Genomic DNA, 20,373 nt, shown 5'->3' with positions numbered 1-20,373 from the left:
CACCAAATTTTCCCCAATCCAAACGCTAAATACTTAATAATGAAGTATACAATGCAATATGCAATGTAGGATCATGAAAATAAAAAAACAACAAATCAGGAGCATTCATTCATGATTACATATTTATAATTTTACTTAGTAAAATAAAACAAAGCAAAATCCTACTCCTGATAATTTTAGAATTGTGAAATACTAATTATTTGATTACCTAATTGTATATTTTCGGATTCCGATTGAATTATATCTATATTTGAATTTGGAATATAAATTTAGAGTGAGAAAGAATTAAAAAGACATTTGAAAATGATTTTTCAGATGATGGCAATAATAAAAGTGTAAAATTTGGGGACATTTCCCATCTGATTTTGATTATACCTACACATATCACAAAACGTCAACTGAAAATTTTAGGAGGAAAGTTATTGATTTTTTTCCTCAAAGTATTCCAAGAAGTTCTTTTTGGAATTAATAAAACAATATTATTGTTTCAATCTCAGATGGCTATAAATATTGTTCAATATTTCTTTTTTAATGGTAGATTTACATATGTGAGGTGCATTTGTGGAAAGGTTATTTGTTCCTTGAACAATTGTGATTATGAATTCCTTGATCCCTAGTTGAAATATAGGTAAGATACCTTTAAAAAAGTTCCTTATTGAAAAGAAGTTAATTACTTACTTACCTGTGTGTTCAACACCAAATATACACTAAACATTCTCACATTATAGAAAAATTTTCAGCTCTCATTATAAATTATAGGGTAGACTATAGACTCACCGATCTGAAAAAAATAAAAGAGATTATACATTGCACTGAAAAAATTATGTTCTTTTAATATTTGTGCCTCAAAATTTGAGTGGAAGATTTGGTTGGAACTTAAACATATGTACGCAGAGAAGAGATTCAATTATTTGAAACAGGAAATTATTCTTATCCCACCTACCATATCCGTCACCTGCTTCCGAGCTTTTGCCTTTCATCAATTTCCTCCTATGTTCGGCCAAGGCACTACCATGCTCCAAATAATCTTTTCGTTTTTGATCCTTATTATGTATGGTAATTTTGAATTCAGTAGGTTGAACATTTTTTCTGAATGAGGATGGGGTATCAGGCTCGTAGAATTGAGAATTATTTGAACGAAAAGTCTCAATCTCTTTCCTAATCTCTTCAATTTGCTGGCTATTATCATAACAGGTTGTTAATTTGTTGAGGAGCAGTTCTTCTTTCAACGACTTCAAATATTTTTTTTTGTATTTTTCTGGTAGGGAAGGAATTTCCCTCTTTTTCGACTTTATTTCTTTTTTTAAATCTTCAACATATCTGTCAGTTGACAAGTTTGGATCTGTTTTTGATTTGAATTTATTTGTGCACAAAATTTCCTTTATATTCACTTTTATTATTCTATCTTCTGGTACACTTCTAAGATTGATGTCTACTCTGCCTCTATTTCTGGGTGAATTGTAATGTTTTGTTTCAGCCAATTTTTTTGCTTTTGGAGCCAGTCCATACTTTTTCAATTCATGTTGTAAAAATTTCTCACTTTCCTTAGTTGCTTTCACCCACGAGTTTTCATTGTTTTGGGATTGATCGTCGCTTTTGGATTGGTTCTTTTTGAATTGAATATCATTTGGACATGAGCAGTTAGATTTGTAAGTCTTTGAATAACTGGAAACATCTCTTGTGTTTTTTGCTGATTTGAAATTTTTTCTAGCATTGTACATTGTCTGAAAATTTCTACATCTAGGATGAGTATTGCTTTATGATAGAAAACACAATTCTAACGCTTCATAAGTTGCAGCATTTGTTTGTATCGAACGTGTCTGAGCTGGAAAAACATGTAGGTATTTACTCAGGAAAAAAGTTTATGATGAATTTTATTACTCAATAATGCATTTAATATGCATATTTGTTTCCGATAATCACCATTAAAGACAAGCAAGTCAAGAAAATGGAAAGATGAAGGAATTTTAGGAGATTCACTGAAATTTAGACACATTCTGTTGAATGATAACACTCCTGACATCTATTTGTCATTACTTCAAAGTATATATGGCAATCACAGAGCGCTGTAAAATAAGAATAATGAATTATGATATTTATATTTATTAATAATAATAAAGTTTATTTGCTTTCAACAAATTATTTTATTATAATACAAAAGAATTTACAATAAAATTGAGAATTTTTGTGCAATTATCTATATATAAATTTATGCAGAACCATGTAATGGAACTTGGGAAGATTGAATTAAACTTGCGATTTCTTTGAGTGATGATTTTTCTCATGTAACAAAACAAAATTGAAACAAAAATCACTTAATGACTATTTATACAAAACGAATTTTGACCAAATTTCTATGCTTTCATGAACACAAAAAAATAAATTCCTTTTTTTATAACCTAAAAATTTAAAAGTCATAACCTATATTTCTGAAAGGAAGTTAAATTATTGAATTCTTTTAGATTTTGTATTAAAAACATTACAGCCATGAGTGTTCCATTACCAACTGGTAGTGGATTTGAAAATGTTGACCCCGAACAAATTAAAACGGTAGCTGAACCTTTTTCTTGAAACATTAGTCTACCCATTTGTGTATATTGTAATGAGATTTGTCGTTTATATATCTATTTACCTTTTTTTTCTATTTTAGTTTAAGGATTTCCTAATATCTTACAACAAATTATCAGAACTTTGTTTTAATGACTGTATATCAGATTTTACCAGTAGAAATATAAGAAATAAGGAAGTAAGTAACATTTATTAACTGACAATTCATCAGTTTACAGCCCTTGATTATTTTTTAGGATAGGTGTGCACTTAATTGTTTAGAAAAATTTTTGAAAGTTAATCAAAGGATTTCACAAAGATTCCAGGAATTCCAAATGTTAGCGAATGAAAATGCCATGGCAGCAGCACAAAAACTTGGGCAAATGACATGATAAAAGCACTACAATGGTAGTTCTTTTTATAGTATATTCCTGTATCATCTTGTTTTTTGATATATTATAAAAGTACTATTGTTAACATACATATTCAGTTGACATATTTCAAGATGTTGAAATTTTCATTTTATCATAACATGTATGTAAACATCTTATTCTTGAAATGTTCAGTATTAAGATTGGGTACCTCATATTTGTTAGTTAGAGTGGGAAAAGTATGTCATCTGTTTAAATTAAAATATGCAATTATAAGGAGTTGAAATATATTTCATTATAATAATATTGTACAGGAATAAAAAAGAGTTGTGTAGTATTTTAAGCATTTTAATCTTTTGGTAATTTTTGAATAACATTGAGAGAATTACCTCACACAGAGTTGCCTAAGTCTTAACTACATTTTGTTATCCATTATATTTTTTTTATTAGAATTTCTAAGTCTTTTTGAAAAAGCAATATAAAAAAAATATATCATGCTGGCAGATGATATAAATGCCTTATTTTCTTGAAACCTGCTTACGCCATCAATATAAATTTTTCCATATTATTTGTGAATATTTCCACAAATAGTTTTATTATAATAAGGTTAGAAATCAATCTCAATATTGTAAATTTTTATTATTCATCTTACAAAGCATTGATTAACAATTTTTGAAATGAGGTATTTTTTTACAATATGGCATCCAATGAGGTAACTCTTAAATAATATTGAATCTCTACTATTCAAACTGAATAAACTACTACTTAAAATAATAATAAATTAATCAGTCCTTTCACTGTCGAACATGTTGCTCTAACCAATTTAAGGTCCACCAAATAATTTCTTTTTCTGATGCCCTCATGTTTATTGCTAACTGTGTATTATGTGATAATTTGCTTTCATTTAGCAATATTTTATCTTGTTCCAAAGATGTTTGATAGGTTGCTAATAACAATTTAAGCCTGGTTTGCAAGAATGTCCAAGATTTTTTCTCCAAAGATACATCTAGGGCACATTCAATATATTCCAAATCCCCAGGTTTATTACTTTTTATCCAATGATCCAGCTGGCCTAAAAGTATTACAAACAATCATATTATTTTTGTCTAATAAATAACCGAAAATTTCAGTTTATAAACCCGCGATAAGAAAATTTAAAATATGTCAAAGACCGATGTTACAATCATTTAAAAAGTTGCCTGTGTCCTCTGAAAATTTTCAGTTTAGTTGTAGGAAAGTTTGTGAATATTAAATGAAAAATTCTCACAAATTGCTTCTAAAGGTTTTTTATGAATTATATGAGGCAATTAAATTAATTGAAGACGGATCTATATTCCACATAGAATTTTAAAGTGTTCATTTGACTTGACCAAATGATAAAGTAGAAGAAAAATCAACTTCAAAACTATATTTTTGAAGATTAATAGGTTAGAACATTTTGAGAAATGAAATGAATGATGTTGAATCAAAAAAAGAATGATTCAAAAATGTTTCAACATTATTACCTTCATTCATATTGAATATTCTCAAAAATGCCAGAAGTTTTCCATTGATGGGGTTTTCTCCTTTACTCAATTTGAATTCTTGTGTATTCTCAAGGTCTAATTTTTTCAGAAGTATAGTTCGTTTATCTCTTAGTGGATCACATTTGCTAATTCCAAGTCTAACGAAATAAGAATCATATTCGTTATTGTTAGGGATGAACCTGAAACATAATTTGTGATTTTTTTAGTCAATGTGGCTGTTATACTATGAGGGTAATTCATTCAATTAATATGAAAGAGGAGATTCTTCAGAATGGACTTCTGTTTTGAAAGAAAAATGCTTAAGTATAAAAGACATGTTTTGCAGAGAAAATATTTGTATCTGGCAATATATTTCAATTACTCGTATTGCTATGATGAATTCATATTTTCTCCACTTTATTCTGAAGAATTTGTGTGACAATAGTTAAATTTTTCTGATTCTCTCAGTATTCTACTTGGGGCGTTAAAAAAACAAATAATCTTCATTTTCTCACCCGTTATGAATGAAGAACTCGGCGTTCGTTCTTGGTCCATAAAAAATGAACAACTGCTCATCTTTCTTGAAGTCCCGGAGTGCCAAACATTCGCTTCTGTTGAGTGCAGGATTGTAATCTGTGGATATCTGAGCAAAAAATGAGTGAATTAGTTATATGAAAGTACAAAATGTACTATAGATTTAATCTATTCCATTGAATACCCTGAATATTCAGTGAAAACCAACTCTAATGTACAGTAACTTTTGTAACCTTCTTTTTACAGGTTTTTCAGCTATAAGGAAATAATTAGATTGAGCAACATCATACCCATTTACTCGCCGAATTTCATGGCTTTAGTTATCAGTTTCAAAATTTGATTTTGATTCATAAATGAGGGTTCAGTACTTGGTAGTGGTACTTTTTATGTGTAAAGAAAATTCACTTTTGAATTTGTCTACAATACGAGTATATTGAGTTGATCAAGTGAATAATGTCGTCCATGAATTTAAATTTCTCTCATTATTGACAAATGTGCACTGAAAAAATTTTGATAAAACAATTATTCAATTTCTGAATGTAGTTCAAGCGTGTACCTCTCCATGATTAAATGACATAACCTACTGAACACAAATGACATAAGAAATGTCAAAATATAATACACGGTGTTGCTATTATCACTATTTTGAATTGTGAATTGTTACTGGAACACAGTAACAAAGCCTACACAGAAAACACCTGGATTAGCAAAGGTACATTGCAACGGAGGCAACACTTTCTTCTGCACATTTTCAAATACCGATTTACATAGATGTAATCATTATTTATGTGACACTAAACCGGAAATTCCGACAATATCTTGCTCTAATTAAAAAAAAAACGGAAAATACCATTTGCAAAGCGTTGACTATATGAATCATTACTTACTTATGATCCAAGAGTATTGTCGGTTGAGGATTTAATTTGAACTTTCTCTCAATCCAATCATGGAAACGGAAAATAATACAAATATTCCATTACATCGAATATTTCTGAATATAATATGGTGATTTAATATTAACCTATACTTACTGTCTTTGAATGATTACTTACCATTCCATTCGTATGATTACATAAATCCCAAAGGGGTATGAGAGCTGATACTTTGGTTTCCCCATTGTCAGAAGGAATCATATTTTGTCGAGTCATTACTGTAGACACTGCCCAACTGAAAAAAAGACATAGATTACTCTAATAAAACCATATGGAAATGAGATATGAAAATAATTTTGCTGAAATTATTCTTTCAATGACAAGAAAAATGAATCTAAAATCAAACATTTATAATACATAATGAAGCAGTATATTCGCTAACAATAAAAAATAAAACTGCAAATTGTAAAGCTGGGTCAACAGTCGAATAATTTTCAATTCAACTGCATTTGAATGAAACGAAAATCCAGATAAATATTCAAGGTTATCAAATATCTCTTCGTTTTCTCGACCAAGGTCACAGTCAATAAATAATTTTATTGATTTTCACCTGTTACGGATAGATATTCGAGTGAAAGAGAAATTATTAACTGTATTGAATAGGGTCAAGTTTTGAGATAAGAATGAGTAGATGAATCGAAAGTTTGGAAAGTTGAAAATCAATTTCCGAAATGAATACGGACGAACTAATAAACGAAAAATTCTAGAAAAGCACTCGGCATCGGGAGCTCTTGACGCTTGTCATTCATGCGCCGTTGGATATCACATAATTGTATATAAGTATAAATGAGATATAATGATGTCATGGTTGTCGGTTAGTTTATCTGGATTGGCGGTTATTTTACATAAACAAACTAATTTTTGATGAACGGAAGTGAAAGATATTGATGGACAACGTTTATTTTCAACAAGAAGGCGCTATGTGCCACACAAGCAACGAAACAATCCCAATTTTGCAAGAAAAGTTTCCTGGGCGTGTTATTTCTTGAAGAGGTGATAACAATTGGCCACCGAGATCTTGTGATTTAACACCTTCAGACTTCTTCGATTAGCAAAAACGCTAGAGAAATCAAAAATGGCCAATTATCATCGGGGCAGGTGATGTTTTTTGTTGGGGGAGGGGGCTGTCGATGGGATTTATTGATTCTTTTTCAGCAGAGGCGCCAAAAAATTCTGTTTCAGGCGTCAAAATTGCTCGCGCCGGCCCTGACTACATATACTAATTGATACACTTTATATTATTATGAGATGTCACCAAATTTTTATCGATCTATCGCCTCATTGGATTTGGTTTGAATTCTATGGTTCATCCAGGAACACACTGAAAGTTATGAAGAACTGATTTGCTCACGACAATGTTTTCTATCCTAACAGCTACCACAAAAGTTTTGAGAACCCACCCATAAGTATACTTAACAATCAACGTTAAAGGTGGATATTGACGTTAAAGTAAATAACTGTCTGTAAAATTCGCACTGTTTTTCAGACAGATCACGATCTCAACCGCTGGTTGAATAATAATATTTATGTGAAAGTGAAATCTAGTTTCGAAGACGCATTTTAAATCACATACCATCTGTCGCGCATATGGTAAATAATACGTTTCTATTTCTATTTTCACGCAATTCGTGATATCTTTTATTTCAATGTAATCAAATTTTAGTAGACATAAGTATCTCGATTCTACATGCAGTTTTCTAATACGAAGAAATGGCAAACCCTTCTTCGACAAAAAATCCAACACGCCACTGGAAAATGTGAATTTTTCACTGGGATCGATTATTTTATTATTGACTAGACATCAATGTTATACAGTTGTACAAACGAAAATAACATATTCCTCGGATAATTTCAAGAAAATACATACCATGCAGTTATCATCAATATATTTCGAAAAAAGTCCAAAATACGTAAAGATTGAATAACAGTCCAATTGAAAAGTCCCCGGTCTACCATAGTAAAACATAGTTTTTTGGCAAAATTCGATTTTATTATTCAACATAGTTGCATTCAAGGGCGATACAGCGATAAAAGCGATATTCCAACTTTTCGATACCATTTTTGTAGTACGATTTGTTTTTCGCTTTCAGCGATTACTTCGTCATTGGCGCTAAATTTCTTTCCAGCGAGCATTCTTTTGAGATCTGAGAACAGAAAAAAGTCGCTGGGAGTCAGATCTGGCGAATAAGGTGGATGCAGAAGCAATTCGAAGCCCAATTCATGCAATTTTGCCATTGTTTTCATTGATTTGTGACACGGCGCATCTTTTTTTCTTCAAATGGGACGGTTTTTAACGATTTCATCTTTCAAACGATCCAATAACGCTATATAATAATCGCTGTTGATGGTCTGGCCCTTTTGGAGGTAATCAATGAATATTATACCTTGCGCATCCCAGAATACTGATGCCATAACCTTGCCAGCTGACTGTTGTGTTTTTCCTCGCATTGAATTCGGTACATCGTGTGCAGTCCACTCCACTGACTGTCGATTGGACTCCGGAGTGAAATGATGGAGCCATGTTTCATCCATTGCCACATATCGACGCAAAAATTCAGGTTTATTGCACTCAAACATTTTCAAATACTGCTCAGAATCATTAACACGTTGTTGGTTTTCAGCGATTGTGAGCTCGCGCGGTACCCATTTTGCATACAGCTTTCTCATGTACACGTTCAGATGATATCTTCACAATGTCTGCTATCTCAATCAACTTCATTTTACGGTCATTCAAATTTATTTTGTGAACTTTTTTGATTTTTTCGTCGGTGACAGCCTCTTTTGGGTGCCCACTGCGTTCGCCGTCTTCTGTGCTCATTTCACCACCTTTAAACTTAGCATACCAATTCAATGATGGTTGATTTTCCTGGTGCAGACCTCGGAAACTCTACATCAAGCCAAGATTTTGCTTCAACTGTATTTTTTCCTTCAAAAAGCAATATTTTATCAGCACACGAAATTATTTTTTTCAAATAACAAAGCTACCTACACTCACAACGCAATATCTCACAAACTTAACTTGTATAATTTTGAGAAGAGATATATTTATTCTAGTAGGTTTATAATTTGGAAATAATAAAGACAGAACTCAAGTCGGAATATTTTAAACAGAACATAATGATTCAAAGGTCATAACAATAACTAGCTCCTAATATATAAACACAATAATTTCTATTATGGTCCTTCGACTTTCAAATTGAATAGTATTGACTATACGGTAATATAAACATGAAGATTGCACTGTACAATTATCATCCACAATAATCATTAATTACTACCATAGGAATCTCATGTTAGGAAACCAAATAAAGAAATAATAAGTCTGATTGAACTTGCACTCTTCTGGAACACGTTCAGTTAATTGCTTAGGCATCTAAGTTGGCGAATTTTCTATAGGACAAATCATTGGGAATACCTTGAAGACCTTTTTTTACGTAATACCATGTCAATTCATCCAAAGTGTGTACAACTACAATTTGCTTTCACGTTCCAGTTGGCTAGCCTAACATTATTGTTTGGAGTTTATTCAGTGTGAAGAAAGTAAAGCATCAATTATTATGGCGATGAATTCATTATGGGGTAATATTGTTACGTCTTTATCAGCTGATCGAGATAGTGACAAGACCTAGAAAATTGGTATATTCAGGGCATCGACAAATAAATGACATAATATACAGGGTGTCCCCCTGAAGTAGGATACGATAACTTTGATATCACGTATACTTAATCTAAAACGGTAAATTATAATTTTTTTTGTTGAATTTACCATCTCTTCTAGTCAAAAATGCAGAAATAAATGCAAGGTGTCGTACTTTTACTCCACTCGTTTGTTGTGATACCAACATAATAATAAGCTAATTCGCGGTTATAATTTCATGATGTCAACCGATAGAGCTTGACATTCCTGTTGTTTTCACAAACCATTTGTAGATAGAAAATGATAATTGTGGGTTTTCTACAGTTTCTTATACTCTACCTGTTACGTGACAGATTATTTATTGATCGATTATATTAGACTGGAGAAAATTTATTGTCTGAAGGCAGTTTTGTACATGAAATCAATGATAACGAAAACATTATTCAGGATGTATATTGAATAAAAAATCGATTGGAATATATCAGGCCAATTGAAAAGTCGCCGCTCAGATGCACAGATGGCGGTGCTAGTATTAAATCCTTTTGATTTTTACTAAGTACCAACCTCCAAACGATATGTGTCAAAATTTGACACCAGTCCGACCATTACTTTGTGAGATATTGAGTTGTGAGTGTAGCTACTTTTGTTACTTGAAAAAAGATGGAAAAAAAAAATTCGTGTGCTGATATTATATTGCTTTTTGCAGGGAAAAAATACAGTTGAAGCAAAATCTTGGTTTGATGAAGAGTTTTCGGGGTCTGCACCAAGGAAAATCAACCATCATTGATTGGTATGCTAAGTTTAAACGTGGTAAAATGAGCACCGAAGACGGCGAATGCAGTGGACGCCCAAAAGAGGCTGTCACCGACGAAAAAATCGAAAAAGTTCACAAAATGAATTTGAATGACCGTAAAGTGAAGTTGATCGAGATAGCAGACACTGTGACGATATCATCTGAACGTGTACATCATATCATTCACGAATATTTGTACATGAGAAAGCTGTGTGGAAAATGGGTACCGCGCGAGCTCACAATCGATCAAAAGCAACAAAGGGTTAATGATTCTGAGCAGTGTTTGAAGCTGTTAAAGAACAATAAACCTGAATTTTTGCGTCAAAATGTGATAATGGACGAAACATGGCTCCATCATTTCACTCCGGAGTCCAATCGACAGTCAGCTGAGTGGACTGCACACGATGACCGAATCCAAAGCGAGGATAAACACAACAGTCAGCTGGCAAGGTTATGGCATCAGTATTCTGGGATGCGCAAGGTATAATATTCATTTATTACCTCCAAAAGGGCCAGACCATCAACAGCGATTATTATATAGCGTTATTGGATCGTTTAAAGGATGAAATCGTTAAATGGCGGCCTCATTTGAAGAAAAAAAGATGCTGTTTCTACAAGACAATGAGCCGTGTCACAAATCAATGAAAACAATGGCAAAATTGCATGAATTTGGCTTCGAATTGCTTCTGCATCCACCGTATTCGCCAGATCTGACCCCCAGCGACTTTTTCCTCTTTTCAGACCTCAAAAGAATGCTCGCTGGAAAGAAATTTAGCGCCAATGAAGAAGTAATCGCCGAAACTGAGGCCTAATTTGAAGTGAAAGACAAATCGTACTACAAAAATGGTATCGAAAAGTTGTAAGATCGCTATAATCGCTGTATCGCCCTCGAAGACAACTAAATATGTTGAATAATAAAATCGAATTTTGCCAAAAAAAATGTGTTTTACTATGGTAGACCAGGGACTTTTCAATTGACCTGTTATTATATACGGTATATACGAGATTTTAGCTCTCGGTTTTATGTCTCACCCCATCCTCAAGCTAAAACCTAATTTTTTCTAATTCATATAAGAAATAACTATTTTACTTTTATTTTAAAAGAGAAATCTTCATGAAATTCAACACAAAATTCATCAACTTAGTATAGCATCCGACATCAATTCTCCTGTACCTCAACTATGCCACATGCCATCTCAATTGATGCCAATCAACTTGCCATCAGCCATCCATAAAAGTATTTCACGCAGAATGCAACGAGATCCCTCTTACAGATACCTGTCATCATGCAGTTAGCAAATCCCAGATTCGATAAACGCTTATCGGAAAACACTGAACCCATACACGTAGAGAAAGTAGCAGACAACGTAGCCGATTAAATCCATATTCTCTCGATTGAGCCGGTGCCACTCCAAGAGTCTGGATTTGTAGGCCATACTCGACCTTGATAGCCGGATGGTTTCTCGTATTGGAGATCGGAGGAAACGAAAAAAATCGCTATTAGTGTGAAAGATACAAGTCGCGGAAGGAAACAGTCGGATAGTTCTCTCTTTTGAATCTGAGGAGACGACGATATGGGAAACGGATGGTTCTGAAGTATCATTAGACGGCACATTTCCTATTAGGTTTATAAGAAATAACTGCCAATTCCGCCGAGAAGCAACTAGCACCTTATATAAGGTGTAGTAAAAAGAAATCCATTATTTTTGCATGAAAAACAAGGCTCAAATTACCATAGTTAGATCTGATCCGATTTAGATCAATTATGCCTCGTTTTGTTCCATAACTTGTTGCCATTCTGAAGGTAATATCGTTAAGCCTCTCTCATAGAAGCCCTTGTCGCTATTGGCAAAAAATTGAGACAGTCGATTTTCACAAGCCTCTGCTGAAGCGCATTTTTCACCAGCAAAATTGTTCGCCTTGAACAGGAAAAGATGGTAATAACTTGGTGCCAGGTACGGACCATAAGGTGGATTTATAAGAACCTAACAACCAAGCTCCTGGAGCTTCTGGTGATTCACTATTGATGTGGGTGGTCTGTCGTTGTCCTGATGGAACACAATTCCTTTCCTATTGGCCAAAGCTGGCCGTTTCTGGGCGATTGCTTCCTTCAGACGGTATAATTATTGACAGTGAAGTTCCCGTCAACAGCTCTGCCTTAGGGGAGCAGCTGATAGTAGATAATTACTTGCCAATCCCACCAAACACACATCAAAACCTTCCTGGTCGTCAATCCTAGCTTGGTCACCGTTTCCGCCGGCTCACCACATTTCGACCACGACCGTTTTTGCTTGACGTTGTCGTAAGTGATGTACCCTTAATCACCAGTCACCAACCGCTTCCAAAATGGGTCGATTTTGTTGCGATTCACCAGCGATTCGCAGATGGAAATTGGGTCCATGAATGGTGGTACCCATCTTTGACGCGCGCTCAAACTAAGCTGAGTCAACAAATCACAAAACTGTCACAAAAGTTTTTGTGATACGAAATCTTTTTCTAACGCAATATTGGAAAAATAATAGATTTCTCTCTACTACACCTAATAACATAAAATTTGAAAGGTCTTAAATTCTTATGGAACAATTCATGTCCCAATCAAAATATCTACATTCAATTCCAACAAAATTATCATCAAATATTGAGATCCAGGCAACTGGAATTTTAATCCTGGCGATTGAAATTTGGAAAATTTGAAATTGTTGTTGAATCATCTACGGTCCAAATCCATCCCATTACAATTGGGCAAGACTTATATAAGTTAAGGGGGTTACTAGGAGGTTGTAGACACAGATCAACACACAGAATGGTCTTAAGTATTTTTTCGAGGAGAAATATTATAGAATCAGAACAGCGAACGAAAACTTGGAGATTCGAGTTGGTAATGAACCAGCAAAAGTAAAATTAACATGTCTTAGTTAATACGATATCGATTAGGAAGAATCTAGATGCCATACGTGATTCAGGTTGAATTATTTTCTTGATTATCAATACAGAAATTTGGAGCAAACGTGCATAATCTGTTATTACATTATCTTGATAATGTTTCAGATAAAATAGGAAGTGAAGTCCTAAAAAGAACTGAAAAACACATAGTAAGTGTAGCCCAATTCGCATACTCTAATATTAAAACCCATACTTTGAAGGCATGATTTTTTTTTAAATGCCTCAAAGTAGTCTCCTATTACAAATAATAGGAGGTCTTTATTGATCTTCTTTTTGAAACACTTGGAAAAAAAACTCGGCAGTCGGCTAACGCCACACTACACACTGACACATTGAGAACGCAAACGGTTTCGATTCTTCGCATTACCAACTTGTTCAAACAGCTCAAATTTTTCACCAACTTCACTATTGCCGGCGGAGAAGTTGCTTCACGACGTCCCAAAAGTGCTTTTATTTTGCAAACTGTGACTGCATAATTTTCACCCTTTTTTTGTAGTGAATTTTAACAATTTCAGTGCGTTGTTGAAGCGTGTATCGTTCCTTTTTTAGTAATTACGTATATTTTACTTGTCAAATGTCAAAAAATGGCAGCTGGCGATTCAAAATTAAACCTCTTATTGGAAAACCCTATATTATCATTAAGTCGAACATTTTTCACGAAAATAAATGAAAGGAGCTGAATTGCAACAATCGACAAAGGCAGGCAGGTTTTTCGGAAAGATCATTTTCATCCCAAAAGTGATGGGAAAGCTTCCTTTACCTTTGGTAGACACTGAAGCAAACTCAAGTTTCTGACGCGGCTGTTCTTTGACATAAATGTGAAGAGGCATAATAATTCATATTCACAACAGTGTAATGGACCTAAGAACATTTGTAAGAGGAAGACTACCTACCACCCAGAATATCGTTTCACTGCCAATTTCGAAATTCGATCTGGTGTTATTTCACAAGCACAATATCGAATGGCATGGCTGTTACTATAGCAGAGTTACATACTTTAAGGGGTACCGGAAATGCATGGAATTCCTTCGAAAATAATTACCCCCAAGGAAGGCATATAGCTTTCTGGATACGTGATAAAACGCACGTCGTCTGCCAGCATATGCAACTTCAATCGAAAGGGGCTAGACACTGATTGAATGAATTTTCTTCCTGCTGCATGCCTGTAAGACCGATTAGATAATTCAGATCTATTGGGCATAGATTCTGATTTACTGGAATGCCCGTATGCTCTTTAAGTCTGTCGTCAATTGAAGTTTTTTACTTGTCTCGATTGAGTTTAAATCGCATTTAGTTTATTATTTCAATTTATCACAAAATATCTCAACCACACTGAGAGAAATCCATATTTTTTTTATTAATAAAGCACTTATTTGGAGGTTATTTATTCACAATTATTTCAGCCGATTTATATTTGATATATTCATTAATAGTTTCCTATTATGCTTTCAAAAAGGTTTATAAATACAGAATAAAATATTTGTTTACAAGGTATTTGATAATATTTAATATATTTCGGTGATAAATAATTTATATGAACTTACGTTTTCTCCACAAATAACATAAATTCAGTGTCAACAAATTTTCAACTGGTAGTTAACGAACATTTGCTATTTATGAATAAACTCTCACAAGAATTCAATAATTTATTCACTCAGAATACAGGATTTATTAATAATTAACAAACTAACATAATTCTAGCGATCCAATCTGTGGAAAAGTTTAAGGACACATCCCTCAACGAGAAGCGCATCTCCTTGAAGGATATGTCCTTGAACATTTCCTTTGATTTGAATTTCCTTTTTAAACATAAAATCCGTAACACAGATTTTATGTTTAAAAAGGGCTTATTGAACGCCGCTTAGCACATCTGTACTGAACTTTGGGTTTAGATCATTTGTACCTGCTTAGTTATTAGTGATGTTGGCACAACAGTGGTTAGAGTGAACAGATGCAATCAAGATGACTAGGGTTCAAACCCGGATACCCTCAATATGAACTCTAAAAAATTACATAGTTTGGCAAACGGTTCTTCTCAGACCCTAACAATCGGATAATAGAAACAACCAAAATAATTTTCTAAGAAATACGTTAACCATTACTGAATTGAAATATTATTTTTATTCAGCATGGATACATATTACATTTAAATAAGGTTTATTAAGTATTACTCAATGATATATTAATCTCAACTATATTTATTTCCTTGAAATGGACATTTCTTCAGCATTATTAATATAAGTTATGCGTAAATAAATGAGGTGATAAATGATGATTATTAGTGGGATTTCAAATAAATTATTTATTTCCATGAAACTAATATTTGTTTGTCCATATATCCAATAAATGATTCATTAACTATAATACATTTTCGATAATATCATATAAACACTTCTCTCAGTGCAGTTAAAAAATCTTATGAGAAATTCCAAGCTACGAGCTTAAAATCAGAAATAATTCCCAAGAATAAGAAGTGAATGAAACATATGTCGAAAATGTGTAAAACGATTAATTTGTATTTCAGATATTACAAGCATTTTGGAGAGAGTTACTCTCCAATCCAGTATTATCTCATTCTCCGAAGTTTTTTTTTATATTTTCCCCATCTACAATACCGTGCGTTTAATGAGTAACAAGTTTCCAAATCCAATAACTATTGATTGGCGATTTCTAAATGACGAATAAAGTTAATTGAACATTCAACGTATCATTCCCTCAGTGGTATTCCCCTAATCAGGAGCTAATTGGTCGGCTCAACTATTGTCGATAATGATGAACGAAGTGAATTGTAGAAATTATGACAATGATATCAATAAATTATCAATTACTGCGAAGGAATGTTCGAATCATATATGTATTGCCCAACTATTATAATAATTAATTGACCGTTAAAGGAGAACAGGGTCTTCTGTACAGTAAATATTCTTCTTTCCATCAGTAAAAAACTTTTATGTTAGTGTTTATATAATAAACATCAGAAGAAAATATTTTTACATAGGTTAAAGTAGAGAATATTCGTGTTGGTTCTTATCACTGAAGAGTGGAAGTACTGGGTTGTGTCGTAATCAAGATTTCACAGCCTTGTTTCAATGACATATGTCAAACAGAACTGTCATCTGAAACGTCAATGTTAAGTTGGAGGTTAGCCATCCAAAAATACTTACTTACCAAAATAATGATTCTGTATGAAGTACGTTTCATCTTACGATCGACATAATTGTCCATCTGAGCTTACATTCGGTAAGACTGAAAAAAACTTCGAAGAGGCTGGATCTATTAATTATGCCTCAAGGCCCATACATCATCGAAATCGCACGCTAGACCGAAAATATTGCTGCTGTAAGTGAAAGTTTTGAAGAAGATCCAAAATTATCCAGTCCTCGGCGCGCACAACATTTGGGCCTCTCTTACGACACGCTATTTGGATTTCCATGCTTTGCACAGCAATTAACAGTAACACGTCTTAAAGAGAGTATCTTATTTCCCTCTAATACACAAATTTTAGGATTGCAGATGTTTGTCTGATGATATTTTCAGTCGCATAACATCCAATGCACTTTTTTCAAATAAAAATCATGTCAAATGTGAACTACAATCTACATTTAATCACGTAAGCGAAAAGAATTTTGGCATTAGGTTCACAAGTAAGGTCTGATTTATGATTTGAAGACTTATCTACTACTAGATGCAATGTCAGAGTTGCCGGAAAGTTACCGGAATAACAAAAATGTTTATTGCAATTGGCTTATCGTCAATCTTCACGAGAAGCTTCAAACTTCATCATAAACTTCCTATTCAGGGAGAATTTTTCCAGGAAACAAAACTTTCAACAAAATTGGGATAAATAATAAACAACTTAATTAGGTTCTTACACCCTATCAGTATTCTAAGCACATTTAGCTGAAATTGTAACTGACGTCAATATGTTAAACAACTGTTGAAATTTCACCTATGGCGTATAAACTTTATTTTTTTAATAGACAGATTCTCCAGTATAGCGGCGACATATGTTGAACACGTTGATTCGGGCGTGCTTTGAATTTGTTCACTTTCTTTTTCACACCGTCTGTTTTGATTTGTTTAACATTGATAGATCACGAAGTTAACAATTCACCAGTGATTTGAGAGTCTTTGAAACACATGAAACTCAATTAATGAAAACCTAAACATAATGGAATGGTTGTGAACTAGTCACAGCAATAAATCATGTAGCACTCCCATACGAACAAATAGAGAGTTTTTTAAACAATCTGACTTTTTTTGGTATCAGAATATAACCTCTAACCATTAGAAATGAAGAAAATAGAAATAATTTCTACTCTTTGACATGTAACGGGTGTTTTTTTCGAGGTATATAACTTTAAGTTGGCATTACTGTTCAAGATGGCGACCGATTTCACAGCTGTCAAGTGATTTATTCTCAGTTTGGTTTGACAATTCATCATGAATAGACTCACGCCTGAACAACACTTGCAAATAGTACAATTTTATTTCGAAATGAGATTGCCGTTGTTCCCGATTTTCATAAGCGAATTTTGTTTAGCGATGAAGCGCACTTCTGGTTGAATGGCTTCGTCAACAAACAAAACTGCCGCACTTGGAGTGAAGCTCATCCTCAAGTGTATGTCGAAACACCGTTACATCCAGAAAAACTGACTGTTCGGTGCGCTTTATGGGCTGGTGGAATCATTGGTCCGTACTTCTTCAAAAACGATGATGGCCAGAACGTTACAGTCAATGGTGATCGGTATAGAGCCATGATTACTAACTTTTTCATTCCTGAATTGAACAACCATGATGTCCAGGAGATGTGGTTCCAACAAGACGGCGCAACATGTCACACAGCTCGTGCCATAATCGATTTTTCGAAAGACACGTTTGGTGACCGCCTAATTTCACGTTTTGGACCTGTGAATTGGCCTCCAAGATCTTGTGATTTAACACCGCTAGACTACTTTCTGTGGGGCTATGTTAAGTCATTGGTCTATGCGTATAAGCCACAAACCCTTGACCATTTGGAAGACAACATTCGCCGTGTTATTGCCGATATACGGCCACAAATGTTGGAAAAAGTCATCGAAAATTGGACGTCCAGATTGGACTACATCCGAGCCAGCCGTGGCGGTCATATGCCAGAAATCATATTTAAAATGTAATGCCACAAGATTATCTTGCGGATAAATAAAATTCATGTCAATCGAATAAACCATCGTTGTTTTATTACAATTTAAAGTTCTATAGCTCTAAAAAAACACCCTTTACTAGTCAATATTCATATCTTTAAAATGAATGTATTGGAAAAATTAAAATTGTTAGTACATTGAAGGAAAGCTGCAGCCCCAAAGCCTCTCTTAGCTGCTTCCTCTTATTGAACAGCAAATAATGATGGTGTGAAAAATTAATAGTCGGTGTTGGATATGGGACTTACATTGTTGTACATTTAACATAAAATCATCAAATCATTTGCGTCGTTTCCATTTCTCTTTCATCTCCATTCGTGTGCGAGAGAATGTGTGATTTTCTATAATTCCATTATGTTGATGTGCTTTCATTGTTCATTCGTGATAATTTCGCTTTTAATTGATCGATCCCGTGCGAATTAATGTAACTTTATGACCAGTATTCGTGCATCTTTCCCATGCTTTCCATTTCGGTTATAAACGATTTTTCGTTTTTCCACGCTTCTGATAACCAGCCATCTTTTCACTTTCTACAGATGAATCTTTTGATGTGTGTACTCACCTAATGAACTTTTCTGTCGATTTAATTTTTCAACAGCTAATGGAAATACAAAGTTGTAGGAATTGAGATGTGAAGAAGATATAATAAGAGTATGTATTAGATGAACAACTTTCCGCCGTTTTGCAATAGAAAGATCGAAATAAAAATCGATTTGTGTCTGCATCATGAAGTTATTCTCGATTAAACATGTCAGCTTACGAGCCAAATTTTCGTCATTTGCGGGAGGTTTTAATTTTCTGCTTCAATGTGAAGAAATCTGCTGCTGAGGCTCATCGAATGCTCGCAAATATCTATGATTAGGCCACTATTAGTGAAAAAACGTGGCGAGAATAGTTTCAACGTTTCAAGAACGGTGATTTTGACGTCGAAGACCAGCATGGCGTTGGAAGAGAGGAGGTTTAAGAAGATGCAGAATTGGAGGCATTACTTGATCAAGACTCGTGTCAAACGCAACAAGAATTGACAGGATCATTGGGAGCGACGCTACTAGCCATTTCAAAACGCATGAAAGTCATAGGAATGATTCAGAAACAAGGAAATTGGATGCCGTACAAGTTGAAGCCGAGAGATGTTGAACGGCGTTTGTTTGCTTGTGAACAGCTGCTTGCAAGGCAAAGACAGAAGGGATTTCTGCATCGCATTGTGACTGAAGACGAAAAATGGGTTCATTACGGAAATCTCAAGCGCAGAAATCATGAGGACATTCCGACCATGCTTTTAAGTCGACGGCCAAACCGATTATTCACGGTTCCAAGATCATGCTCAGTATTTGGTGGAACCAGCTCGGCGTATTGTACTATAAGTTTTTTAAACCGACTGAAACAATCACAGGTGATTGTTATCGAAAGCAATTAATGAGTTTGGGCCGAGAATTGTGAGACAAATGGCCTCAATACAACGAGAGTCATAACAAAGTTATTTTACAGCATGCCAATGCTCGACCCCATGTTGCGAAAGTGGTCAAGACATACTTGGAAACGTTGAAATGGGAAGTCCTACCCAACCCGCCGTTTTCTCCAGACGTTGCTCCCTCAGACTATCACTTGTTCACTTGTATCACTTGTTTCGATCAAGGGCACACGGCCTGGCTGACCATTCTCCCGGTCTTATGAAGAAGTAAAAAATTGGATCGATTCGTGGATCTCCCCAAAAGATGACCAGTTTTTTCAACGCGGGATTCGTACACTGACTGAAAATTGAGAGAAAGTAGTCCAACGATAGACAATACTTTGAAACAAAAACCAGTTTTTTACAATTAAGCCACAAATTTCGGGAAAAAGCGGCGAAAGCAAAGTTGTACGCCTATGTATCATGTTCCAATAAGAGAGGTTTAATTTTAAATAGCCCGCTAACTGGGCAGCTGTCATTT

The 20,373-nt window shown here is 34.1% G+C and overlaps 3 protein-coding genes across 3 annotated transcripts in view; 1 reads left to right on the top strand and 2 right to left on the bottom strand.

Moving 5' to 3' along the window:
- LOC123685126 (FK506-binding protein 5-like) overlaps positions 1–2,018 on the bottom strand; it is a 93,767-nt gene extending 91,749 nt beyond the window's left edge. Inside the window, exons 1-2 of the mRNA XM_045624715.1 lie at positions 1,882–2,018; positions 940–1,825 (exon numbers count right to left, since the gene is read on the bottom strand). Of these exons, the coding sequence (XP_045480671.1) occupies positions 940–1,721 (782 nt within the window). The 5' untranslated portion in view covers positions 1,722–1,825; positions 1,882–2,018. The remainder of the gene's footprint in view (positions 1–939; positions 1,826–1,881) is intronic.
- Positions 2,019–2,392: 374 nt separating this feature from the next.
- Positions 2,393–3,255, top strand: LOC123685125 (mitochondrial import inner membrane translocase subunit Tim9). The gene is made up of 3 exons (XM_045624714.1): positions 2,393–2,550; positions 2,651–2,746; positions 2,805–3,255. The coding sequence occupies exons 1-3, from the start codon at positions 2,488–2,490 to the stop codon at positions 2,937–2,939; spliced, it is 294 nt and encodes a 97-aa protein (XP_045480670.1). The 5' UTR covers positions 2,393–2,487; the 3' UTR covers positions 2,940–3,255.
- Positions 3,256–3,538: 283 nt separating this feature from the next.
- Positions 3,539–20,373, bottom strand: part of LOC123685122 (actin-histidine N-methyltransferase) — a 28,832-nt gene continuing 11,997 nt past the window's right edge. Inside the window, exons 2-5 of the mRNA XM_045624709.1 lie at positions 6,010–6,124; positions 4,939–5,066; positions 4,424–4,623; positions 3,539–3,990 (exon numbers count right to left, since the gene is read on the bottom strand). Of these exons, the coding sequence (XP_045480665.1) occupies positions 3,713–3,990; positions 4,424–4,623; positions 4,939–5,066; positions 6,010–6,124 (721 nt within the window). The 3' untranslated portion in view covers positions 3,539–3,712. The remainder of the gene's footprint in view (positions 3,991–4,423; positions 4,624–4,938; positions 5,067–6,009; positions 6,125–20,373) is intronic.

This window comes from Harmonia axyridis, chromosome 7, assembly GCF_914767665.1.
Source record: "Harmonia axyridis chromosome 7, icHarAxyr1.1, whole genome shotgun sequence".
In the NCBI taxonomy this organism is placed as follows: Eukaryota; Metazoa; Arthropoda; class Insecta; order Coleoptera; family Coccinellidae; genus Harmonia; species Harmonia axyridis.
This window is presented reverse-complemented; position numbering and strand designations above follow the sequence as displayed.